At 43.8% G+C, this 11,141-nt stretch overlaps 2 protein-coding genes across 2 annotated transcripts; both read right to left on the bottom strand.

The window, feature by feature from the left end:
• Nucleotides 1-215: 215 nt before the first annotated feature.
• On the bottom strand, nucleotides 216-3,271 carry LOC117144291 (WD repeat-containing protein 36). Its single transcript, XM_033309394.1, has 3 exons — nucleotides 2,008-3,271; nucleotides 1,513-1,944; nucleotides 216-1,453 (listed from the first exon to the last, which is right to left on the bottom strand). Exons 1-3 carry the CDS (start codon nucleotides 3,164-3,166, stop codon nucleotides 276-278), a joined length of 2,769 nt encoding a protein of 922 aa, XP_033165285.1. The 5' UTR covers nucleotides 3,167-3,271; the 3' UTR covers nucleotides 216-275.
• A 576-nt stretch (nucleotides 3,272-3,847) lies between these two features.
• Nucleotides 3,848-7,626, bottom strand: LOC117145392 (neuropeptide CCHamide-2). Its single transcript, XM_033311028.1, has 4 exons — nucleotides 7,357-7,626; nucleotides 6,383-6,463; nucleotides 4,607-4,854; nucleotides 3,848-4,317 (listed from the first exon to the last, which is right to left on the bottom strand). Exons 2-4 carry the CDS (start codon nucleotides 6,456-6,458, stop codon nucleotides 4,231-4,233), a joined length of 411 nt encoding a protein of 136 aa, XP_033166919.1. The 5' UTR covers nucleotides 6,459-6,463; nucleotides 7,357-7,626; the 3' UTR covers nucleotides 3,848-4,230.
• Nucleotides 7,627-11,141: the final 3,515 nt, after the last annotated feature.

Here is an 11,141-nt window from a genome sequence, read left to right as displayed (position 1 = left end):
TGGCAGCGTTAAGTACCTGGCGTGATTAGTTTCGTCTTGAGTTCATTATTTAAAATGCTATCTGGGATTAGTAAAAGATAAAAAGGAAGATAAGGATAGTTTGGGATATATATTTTAAGGCCATTAAATCGTTTAGGATAGGTAGTTGTTAAGGATTATAAGGAACTGCGGAACTGCTTGCCGCAAGGATCAACATCAAGAGCAAATTCAAAATGTAAAATGTTTTGTAAATTTATTTACAAAATTTCAAAATGAACTACAACATAATCTGGAAACTAGTGCGCAAAGTTTCGGAGAGCGGCCACAACTCCAGTTCCATAGATGAGCTTCTCCTCCACACGCTGCCAAGCCTTCTGCTGCACCTCCGACACACTGCGCAGCTCCTTTATCAAATCCGGGGACTCCGTCAAGCCGAGACCATGGGATCGCAGGAAGACGCTCAGATACGATTGAGCCAGCTCAAAGTTAAGATTGGTTCCAAACATAAACTTAACGAGTTTGAGGAACTGCAGCATGGCAAGGAGTGTTCCTCCAGCCTCCGGGTGCAGAGATTTGATCTCAAAGTCAACCATTGAGGGTCCTAGTTGGGTCAAGTGCGCCACAGCCGGTGCGAAGTCCAGGGTGTCAGCAGTTTCCTCCAGCAACTGGCCGAAGGCAGTTAGATTGTTGAGAGTAGAAGCGTTCCGAATTCGGGATTCATCCTCCTCCTTCTGACCGTTCTGCACATCGAAGCGCAGTTCCAGTCCCGAAACCGTGGGCAGGAAGAAGGGAGCCTGTTTGGGAGTTTTTGGTGGTGCCTTGGGCTTGTTGCGTTGCTTGATAAGCTCCAAATCCAATAGATTCTGCCAACGGGATGCAGCCAACCCAGATAGCGTAATCAGTTCCTGGGACAGCTGCGTTGGAGTTTCGTACTTGGTGTCAACTTGCTCGCCGAGTTTTGACTCGTCCTCTTCGTCAATCTCTAGCTCCTTTATGCCATCTTCCAGTTCCATGGCATCGCACACATTCGTGGGCAATCCCACGTAGGGAGCCGGCTCGAAAGGATCGATGGAGCGCAGGGAAACCTGATTAAACAGCGTCTTGTTGGCCCACAGGTAAATGCCCAAAAGGCCAACATGTGCGGTGGCCAGAAAGTCGCCATTCGGCGACATACTTAACGATACACATGGCGCCTCGACGCGGAAGTGATCTACCATGTAGGAGGAAGGTATGTCCCACACCTTGATCGTGGAGTCCATGGCGGCGGTGATCAGCCAGCGACTGTCCGGACTGAAAGTGAGGTCATTCAGCTTGGCTGTGTGACCGACGAACTTGCGAACAATGACCCTCGTGTGCATGTCCACAACAAAGATCTTGAATGTTTCCAGACCAATGGCCAGCATGGAGCTCTCTCGGTGCTGTCGTATCAGGGCGATTCCATCTGCCAGGCGTAGAGTAGCCAAGGGCTTGTCAACTAAAGGATGGTATGATATTACATATGTTTTATTAACTTATGGTGAGGCAATTCCTTACCCTTTCCTTTAAATGACCAGAACTTGAGCAGACCTTCCGAACAGCCGGAGATGACGGTTTGGTTAAGATTGTCGCTGGCCAAGCCGCGTACTGCCATCTTGTGCGCTGGAGAGCCATAGCTAGCCCGATGGAATCCAGACTGGATATTAAAGCGCTCAATGTCGCCACTGCTATAGCCAATGATCACAAAGTTGCCGCAGTGCGTCAGCACAACGCATGTGGGCTCGCTCTGGAAGTTGGTACGGTTGCTGTTCTGAAACTGTTTCGGGACCAGGCGGTGCTCGCCCATACGGTTCTTGCCAAACGACCAGGTTGTCGTCTGAATAACACCCGCATGGATAGCAGCGATGTTATCCCACTCCTTTTCGCGAGTCGTATCCGATGTGAACTCCAGTATGGGTGGCATTCCATATTTATCGTGCTCGAAGCGATCTGCAAAGAAGAGTTCCATATAAAAATTACTTTGAAGAGAGCAATAAAGGCCAAAACACTTACTCTTCTTCTTTGTGGCTTTTGGATTGTAGGTTGCTCTGCCCATGCTCTTGTTCAGCGATTCGGAAATGGTTGAGAAGACTCTCATGGTGCTGTCCTCGCCCGAAGAGAGAATGGATACGCCCGAGCTGCCGTGGTAGCGGATACAAAACGGCGGCTTTGTGTGTCCCTCGCGGATCCTCAGCTGTCTGGCACCACCATCTGGCATATCGAAAACAAACATCCTCATGGAGTTGTCTGGTGAAGTGGTGAAAACTACGGGTTCGCTGGGCAGACAAATGGCCGTGGTCACCGACTCCTCGTGGGCTTGCAGCTGACCGGCTAACTTGCGCTCCTCCAGGTTCCAGAAGGCCATGTAACCATTGCTACAGGCGGACACAAGGATTGGTGGGCCGTCGGTACGGAACGAGAGGTTGGTGACCTGACCCCAATCCTGCTGGAAGCTCATTAGCACCTCGTCGAACTTAAGGTTAAGCAGAATAATAGTGCCATCTCCGTGTCCCACGGCCACGACATCCAAAGCAGGAGACGGTTCAATGCAGGTGATCCTGCTGTGGTGGTGACTCAAAGTGCACACCACACTGTTCTTCTTTATGTTCAAGATCTTCAGTTGGCCCTGCTGGGAGCCTAGTACTATCTTGTTGATGTACGTGGGCGGATGGGTTACGGCTGTGATCTGGAACTCCTCGGACCGGAAGGGAACTTCCAAATAAACATCCTCGGTGGAAATATTCCACACTTTTAACACGTTCTGCCTATCGATGGCTATCAAACTGGAACCAAAAGGCAGCAGGAGGTGGACATCTTTCTGGTGGCCACGGTACACGTGCCGGATGTGTTTGCCCGCCCGCCAGGCGTAGATGCACTTGTTGCTCGCCGTGTACGTGTGCAGTCGATCGGTGGCCATAGCCGTAATCTCGTCCGGATGCAAGCCGCTCACGTGCAGCAGCCGAAAGTGGTTGGCTGTGTACACCTGGAAGGATCTGCCGATGCAGGTGATCAGCAAAGTGTCCCGACGACGCTGCACGTAGCGGGTGACTGCTGGAACCTGGTTGCTCACATAGCCGAGGGCTCGATTCCGCCGGAAGATGCAGCTGCTATCCTTGAACACAGACTTCCGCTCCTCCGACCCTGGCTTAACCTCTGACCGCAGGTGCGTCATTTTACTGTCCGAAATGTCTCTTTATGTCTTTTCCTCGATTTTTTAAGCTAAAATTCACGATTTCTGCAACATGCTGAAAATGTTTACCGAAACACGTGTGGCGAAGTGTGACCGAAGTTTGAAAACAATGCACCTAACCATGGTAAAATATACCAAATTAAATACTAAGCTCTTTTAGAGTGGGTATTCGTATTTTATTCCAATTTGCCGCCAAATATTTAATTCAAAAATGAAATAACGATTTTTATTTATCCCGAAAATCTTCAAGCTAAGAGTTACAAAATATTTATGTATGCGCTTTTAAGCAAGTTATATATATTGATTGGAACTATAAGGAAGATAATAGATTATTTATAAATCTGATGATTTAGATTTTCGACACATTACAATTGAGGATTTGTAATGACAATTTGTTTGCCTAAACCTATAAGATTATCCAAAGAAACCGCAATCGTTCAATTTTGATGCTCTTGTAGCACATTTTATTATTTATTTAACCAAGCATCTCTTTATAAATAAAACTGTTGTGAACAATTTGTTAGTGTTGCGCAGCCATAATATACATATACACCTATAAAGATTAACATACACAGTTTACAAAGTTAATATGTATATATTTTGTATGTTAAATAAAATTACAACTACATATAGTCTTTCGCTTTCCTCGTAAATAAACATAAATAAAATATACGTATGTATTTAACATATGAACAGTGAAACACGCTGTCTTTGCCGTTTTCTTGGATTTATTTTTCCTCGTCTGCTCCTTTTTTTTGACACTGAAATCCTTACCAGCCCCTAAAAATTTCAGTTGGGTTTTTTAATGTGTTCGATGCTTATGCAATTAGCATAAAAATTGACTGCTTGGTATGTGTAGACATTTATCAAACATTTTATACAAGTTGCGAAAGTAATTAACATTCATAAGTAATTCATGTGTTGTCGCTGATGTTGTTGTTGTTGCTGTTGCTGTAGCTCTTGCTGTTGTTGCTCTTGTTCTTGAGGCTTATTTCCGGTTCTTACTGTACGTTGTGGAAATTTCTGTATTGATAACTTTTCCGGCCTTAGTTCACGCCATTCAATTCGGCGGAATTGGCCAAGGGGTAATCCAGTTCACCCAGACGAGAGGCGGGTCGGCGAGGTCGGTTAAACTAAAAGGGGAAACAGTCGTTAGTAAAAAGGGTTAAAATCAATCCTATTCAAATCGAGTCATTCAACCAGAAATCCCCAAACTAATTTTTATTTTTACCACTGAACAACTATGGTTTTAAATCTTATTAAAAGCCGCGTAAAAAGTATGCGCAATGCATCCAAATAAATGTACACTATTTAAGTTGGTTTTAATCTGGGTAATTTAAATTAATCACGAGTGATTGATTAACTGATTACTTTCATCTTCAAGTGCTTCCAAATATAGAGCGGATTGTAAAGGTCACTTACCCATGATCTCATGATTTTGTAAAGCACCTGACGGGCGGGATAGTCACTAAAGTCGCCCTCGGGCGGCACTTGTTCATTTGGCGCCATCATGGGCAGTAGGCCATTCGGACGCACATAGTCCGGTTCCTGCCCCCCGGAGGCTGCCTCGCCCATTCCCCCGCCCACTCCCGTTCCAGACCCGGATCCGGTGTTCAGAGAGCGCTTGCCATGACCACCGTAGCACACATGACCGTAGGCCTGGCATCCCTCTGCAAAAGATTGAAAATATGTCAGCCAGTTTCAACCTAATTTAAAAGCACTTAAAGAGCACAAGCTTAAATAAAATAAATTTAAATTCGAAATTATATTACTAACAATATACATTAATAAATACATTAACAAGCCAAAAATCCGATCTGATTTACATTTATAATCTACACTTAATAATTGCCAATTTGAAATGCAGATAGCAAGACAAGCCATAAATGGAAAATGTCCTTAGCTGAAGCCTAATCAATACTGGGAACATCCTCACATTTCCCACATCACTTTAACTTTCCAACGATGTGTGTGCATTTCCCAACGCACCGCCCCAAAATACTTTCCCCATTACTGGGTAGATAGACTTGCTCCTTTGGATTTCGTTACTGCCAAAATCTTTAATCGCTCCCCAAAGCTCAAGAGAGACATCCGGCGATAACCATTTGACCCCACGACGGCACGGCTCCGTTTCGTTTGTTTGCCTGTCTGGCTGTGTGTGAACAAACTTTTGACTTTCCACTGTTTTTTTGAATTTCCGCCCACACGGGCGAACATAAATTTTCGTGCTGCACACTTGGGAGTTGTCCTTGACATACGCAGGATTTAAATAGAGGAGGGGAGACTCTACCAAGCTGATGGGACTTTGGTTACTCAAATGGCACTCAATCGAATTCCGGTGCCTGCCAGCAATGGGAATATAAATTCGTTCAGCTTCAAAGATCCCAAATTACTTTCTACTTATTTAGTTTAAAAATTTAAAGGGGTTGAGTTTTCTTTAAATAGTGAAATATTTCAGTGAGGATGTAGTGTCAAAAATAAGGTAATTAAATAGGCAATAAAAGCTGCTCTCTTGCATGAATCTAGTAAGCTTACACGGTATCTGTGTAATTCTACCAATCCTGACTTAGCAATCGCTTGGGAGCTCTAAACAAGTTAGCTTGCCAACATCTTAAATGCCGTTTCAGAGGCAATCAAATCCAAAACTTGGGGTAATTGACTACTGAATGAGAGAACAGCTCTGAATGGCAGCGGCTGCCTAGAAGTCACTTGACATTCGCATTCACTATTAATAATTTTAAGGAAAACGTTGTCGCTTCTGACTCGTGTCTTCGAGATAGTTGCAGCTTGCAAGGGAAACGGAAATGGCCCCCACTTTACCCATTTTCCCATTTTCACGTCGCAGTGGAGGACAGTCTTGTTGTTGCCATTTAACGTACCCACAGCTGGGAAAACAAAGACGCCGGTTTTGTTTGCGTTGCATTAAACTGCAACAATTGATGCAGCTCGATGGCTGGTGAATGTGTGGATATCGGCACCCAGTTATGACTTTGTTTTTCTCACAGCAATTTAATGAATATTTCATGGCAAATTCACCTGCATACTGCGGTGGGAGAACTTTAAGGGTATGCATCAAGATTAAACCGGAAACGGAGGAACACGTGTGGCAATATGCACTTAAAAGTTAGCAAGGATCAAGAAATTTAAATAACATAAGAGAAGCCTTAAAAATGTGTAATTAATTAATTCTGTACTCACTTTTCGCTTGGCTCTGTTGCGCGGCCAGGACCACGGTGCAGATGACGACCAGTAGCAAAGAAATGGTGGATTTCATGATACCTGGTGGGAAGAAGAGCAAAGGGCAAAGGGATGAGCACCTGTTGAAATCCGGCAGACTGGCGATGACAATGCGACCTTTCACCGCGGGGCATTACACTAATTAGGAAATCCGAGCACATCGCGACGAGCGAGTTGGAATCGAATTCGAATCCTAGAGTTCACATGCAGTTAAGAAGCTAATCCTGGGCCGCAAAAACTTTTGAACTATGATTTATGTAACGCTCACGCAAAAGGCAAAGACAATCAGTCTGGGCGTATGTGTGTGACTTGAGGCCAAAAGGTGGAAGTTCCACAAACATTTGTTTATTACGTGCTCTGAATGTTCGAAGAGTTCATTATCCTGCGGATGGGTTTGCCAAGACTATTCATAGATAAAAGATAAGTCACTTAATTGGCTGGGGCTGTAAGCATTTCCTACAACATTTCATTTTGTATGTGAAACCTAGGGCCGAAATTAAACCGATTAAAATTTGACAACAGCTGATGCTCTCTAGTCCATCAATCATACGCCATGTGTGCGTAATTAAGTATGCCATCGCGTACTGAGTAGGTTGTTTGTAAAATTGGCACTAATTTCAAAAGTGAATCAATTGACATATATGTTGGCCAAAAATAAACCTTAGCACTTTGAATATGATTAAGTATTATTTATTCTTTTCAAGATTCTTTCAAACGCCTGAGTCAAATATTTAGTGAGTAAATTAGTCGAAATTGATTTTAATTTATCTTAAACGTTTCAAACACTTTGTTGAGATATATTAAAAGGTATAACTAATGGCCACTAATGGCGCAATTGCCCATCAATCATACGACCCGTTGCCGCAGCTCTCTTTTTATTATTAAGCACCGCACCTGGTCGCGTGTCGCCCTCAACTGCAGCTTGAATAACTCACCTCAATCAGACTGATTAGCCGATCTGGGCTTTGTGAGATTTATACGGCAGTTTTCTTTGTTTTTTGCTTGTTACAGCGACGACTATCAGTATTTAAGTTTAAAATGCTTTGCTTTCCCTCGTTAGATGGCTACTATATATAATCACAGATCACAGATATGGTTGTGGCGGATGTGCTTGCCAATAGTCCAGCTTGATATGGCAATTCCACCGGCCGAATCCCTGAGCGCGATTTCACATTTTCAAGCTCCCGCCAGCGACTGAGGCCGTTCCATAGAGCCGCCGGATCTATATGCCACATCGAAATCCCGGCCCGCTGATAAACCGCGATCTTTTCCGTAATCTCCGCTCAATCCGTGTCACGCGCACTCACTCCCACACTTTTTCCATTTCCAATCGCCCCTCGGATCCCCGGACTATTTTCAGCCACTGGACGGTCGGTGCTAAATTTATGGCCGGCCGATAAGTGAAAATTAATATGTGGAGCGCCAGTGGCGGACCAGTAAAAATCAACACAATAAATGCACCCACGCCGTGCGAAAACAATAACAGCGCTCTCATTACACGAAAAATATATAATAATTATTGTTTACCAAGGCGCAGGGCCGTGCCTCGACCACTCGACCACTCGACCCTTGGGCTTATCAATTTTCCCAGCTATTTAGTTGTGATAATAATGCCTTAATGAGCTGTTGCTGCCACAACTCTGTCACTAATACCCGTTCCCAGCGCCGTAAATCGTGCGTTTCGAAAACTTTCCACAGGTGCTGCTGTTCCCTCAAATATTAAATGCACTTTGCAAAAGTTGGTGCTAATTGGCAATCTAAATATATTTCAAACTCCCTGCTCGCCACTATTTAATATGAAGTGTAAGGATAATAGAAAATAAGGATTCCAGCTAGGAAGTAGTTCCTTTATCACCGAATATTAACTATATTTTATAGATTATTAGTATAGCCCAAAGTTCAGCAGCAGCCGGGAGCACAGTTTCCGTGTGAAATTCTCTAATCAAGGACTGATAATTCAGGCAAAAAGACAAAACAAACAGCTGCAAACCAGGTCATCCAATGGAAGCGTGCCTTTGGCACAAATCGTTTCAAATCGGATCAGTTCAGATTGTTCTCGCCGCGATAAAGAGATTCAGAACAATCGGCACACGATTAGGAACACCAACTCGAGTGGAAAGAGACAGAGTCGCCGGGAAAAACAAATTAAATGCGGCAACAAGTCAGGTCAAGAGTTTGAGCGGTTTTCCGCGATTTAGCCAAGTTGAAAGTTACAAACTGCAAGTTGACTTGTGGAAAGTTGGGCTTAGGGTAGGTCGACTGCAAAATCAAGTTGAAATGGGCTAATTAAAACTGTCCTCTGCTCACACTCCGAATAAATTATTCTAAATACCTTTGAAAATTATTCCTCACTTTTCAAATCCTTTACGACAAGGCATTATCATTTTATATTTCCCTTTGCAGCTCTTAATGTTAAATGTTCGCCGGGGAAAGGGAAGTCGCTTAAATCGAGTTAAACTTGGCCAGAAAGTTCTGTCTTCCAGCGGCAACAAGTTGGCTAAACATTTTCATCTGTCTGTTTTCGTGCGCTTTGGATAATGCATGATTTATACGGCTGCTGGCCAGAATGTCTTGAATTTTAATATCTTCAACTTTGCTTGAAGTTTCAACTCTGGCAGCGAGTTGCCAGTAGCGTTTAAGTGGGAGTAATAAAAAATAAATCAAAGCGGAAAAGAAAGTGGAAAACCCCCAACCGCCGCGACTCAAATCCTCATAATTATGGCTCCAAATCAAATTTGATTCAATTAAATTAGACAAATAAACAGGAACGGACAAAGTAGCAACCATCCTCTGGGGCATCGGGAAATTAGTTGACCAAGACTAGCGGCCAACAATCAAAGTAAACAATTGCTAACGAAAGTGGGCGTTTAACTTTAGTGTACTGGTACTGATTACATTGAATTTCTCCGAATTTAATAAATATTTTATACAATTAATAGCTTTAATTAAAAAACTCTTTGATCCTTTAATTTGAACTCTTGGTAGAGCAAAATTGTTTTGGGTTTTAAGAACTCTTAATCACAATCACTTAACAACTGGCCCGAATGCTTCTGACCAAAATTTCTCCTGTTCTTTTTAGTCCTTTTTAACCCCTGCTTGTTATTTGGATTTTTAAGCCTTGTGGGCACACATTCTTGCCAACAGAGGGCGCACTTACTTGCACTTGGCTGGTGGGCTGCTGTCCGAAACAAATGTCCTTGTCTTTCGTCCTGGTCCTCGTCCTCGTCCTTGCCGGATGGTTTCGCTGGTCTGCTGCTGCTGCTGTTTGACTGCAAGCCGGAGTTCTTTTGGTGCCGCCAAAGGAAAGTCGGCTCGCTTTATAGCTGCAACATGGCCTCGCAACTGCGTGTGTGTGTGTGTGTGCGGGTGCGAGTGCCAGTGTGGGTGAGAGTGCGAGTGTGTGCGTGGGCCACAGCCAGCCAGCCAATCGGAGACGAGCCAAAAGCCGAGCGGTACACGAAGCGCCTTTGCCCAGAAGTATGCAGCATTATTTTTGGTCGCTCGAAAATTCGCATTGTGCGTGGGTGCAAAAGTCGAGCAAAAAGGGAGGAGCGGGGGTGCTAAGGTCGCTCCGGGGAACGTCAAATTAGCAGCGCGCTCAGATTTATTTGCTCGACATTGCCGGGGCCAGCGGATATGAATGAATATGAATGGCCATCATTGGCAGTCACGAGTGCCTGCTGACGTAGTTGCCAAAATATCGCCGATTGGACGCAGTGCACTCGAGCTCCTCCGGCGGCACTTTGACCTCCATCTACCACTCTTAGGTGCGCGAAAGCCGCTCAGAACTTAATTAAGCCTAAACTCAATTGGCCAAGTCCCCGAGCGAAGGACTAACACATTCCCTTTGAGCTGGTCGTGAATTTTAATTCTATTTATATTGGTCACCCTTCACGCAATAAAACTATGAATCAATCTTTGAATTTCCGAGTAAGAATTAATAATAAAAAAAACACCTACTTTAGTTACATAATATCAAGAAGTATTTAATTTCGTTAAAAAAATATTAGCTCAAATCTAGAAAGCATCACTTACAGCGTTGATTAGTCAATATTAGTCTTGTTATTTTAAGAAAGTTCTTACTAGTATATGTATATGTATTCAGCATATAAATACATGTGTTTATAATGATATTGACCTTTCGATCTTTAATGAAATAAAGCTAATTATTTGTCGCTTGGCCAGCATTTAACTTTGAACCGTTCCAGTTGTTGAAATTCTCCTAGTTTCGCAGTTTTTATACAGAATATAAGTATAAGTACTTGTATATTACAGATGCAGTTAGAACACTTTAAGTTTTGCCCTGGCTCATCAAATCTGGTTGGCACATCAACAGCGCCAGCAAATTGATTCGCCAAACGAGTTGTTTACAACAATTGCCGCCTCCACCGATTCCGATTCCATGTCCATCTGGTATAATCGGAGCGCTCGAATGCGATTTAGCTTCTGTTTAGCCTGTTGCTACAGTGAATATCCCCTATCTCACCCATCTCCCCCGCAGCTTATCGCTGTGCACCCAAAAACAAATTAGCCGATAAGCAGCTGACGGGGCTCCAATCACCCTCCGATCAAAATATTTGACAACAAACACGGTAGCACGGGCTCACAATGGATTTTGCCCATCGATGATCATCTGTCTTTTGAATCTTTATCAGGGCGCTGCATCATCCGATTGACTCTTGAGTCCAACCCATCAAGCCATCTCAACTAATCTGATAGT

The sequence above is a fragment of the Drosophila mauritiana genome, chromosome 3R, assembly GCF_004382145.1.
Source record: "Drosophila mauritiana strain mau12 chromosome 3R, ASM438214v1, whole genome shotgun sequence".
Lineage (NCBI taxonomy): Eukaryota > Metazoa > Arthropoda > Insecta > Diptera > Drosophilidae > Drosophila > Drosophila mauritiana.
This window is presented reverse-complemented; position numbering and strand designations above follow the sequence as displayed.

Coding starts and splice junctions, on each gene's coding strand:
- LOC117145392 (XM_033311028.1), bottom strand. CDS start 6,458: ATGAAATCCACCATTTCTTTGCTACTGGTCGTCATCTGCACCGTGGTC. Junction 4,855..6,382: donor GCAACAGAGCCAAGCGAAAA/GTGAGTACAGAA, acceptor AATCTTTTGCAG/AGGGATGCCAGGCCTACGGT. Junction 4,318..4,606: donor ACAAAATCATGAGATCATGG/GTAAGTGACCTT, acceptor TTCCCCTTTTAG/TTTAACCGACCTCGCCGACC.
- LOC117144291 (XM_033309394.1), bottom strand. CDS start 3,166: ATGACGCACCTGCGGTCAGAGGTTAAGCCAGGGTCGGAGGAGCGGAAG. Junction 1,945..2,007: donor AAAAGCCACAAAGAAGAAGA/GTAAGTGTTTTG, acceptor TCTTCTTTGCAG/ATCGCTTCGAGCACGATAAA. Junction 1,454..1,512: donor CTGGTCATTTAAAGGAAAGG/GTAAGGAATTGC, acceptor ACCATCCTTTAG/TTGACAAGCCCTTGGCTACT.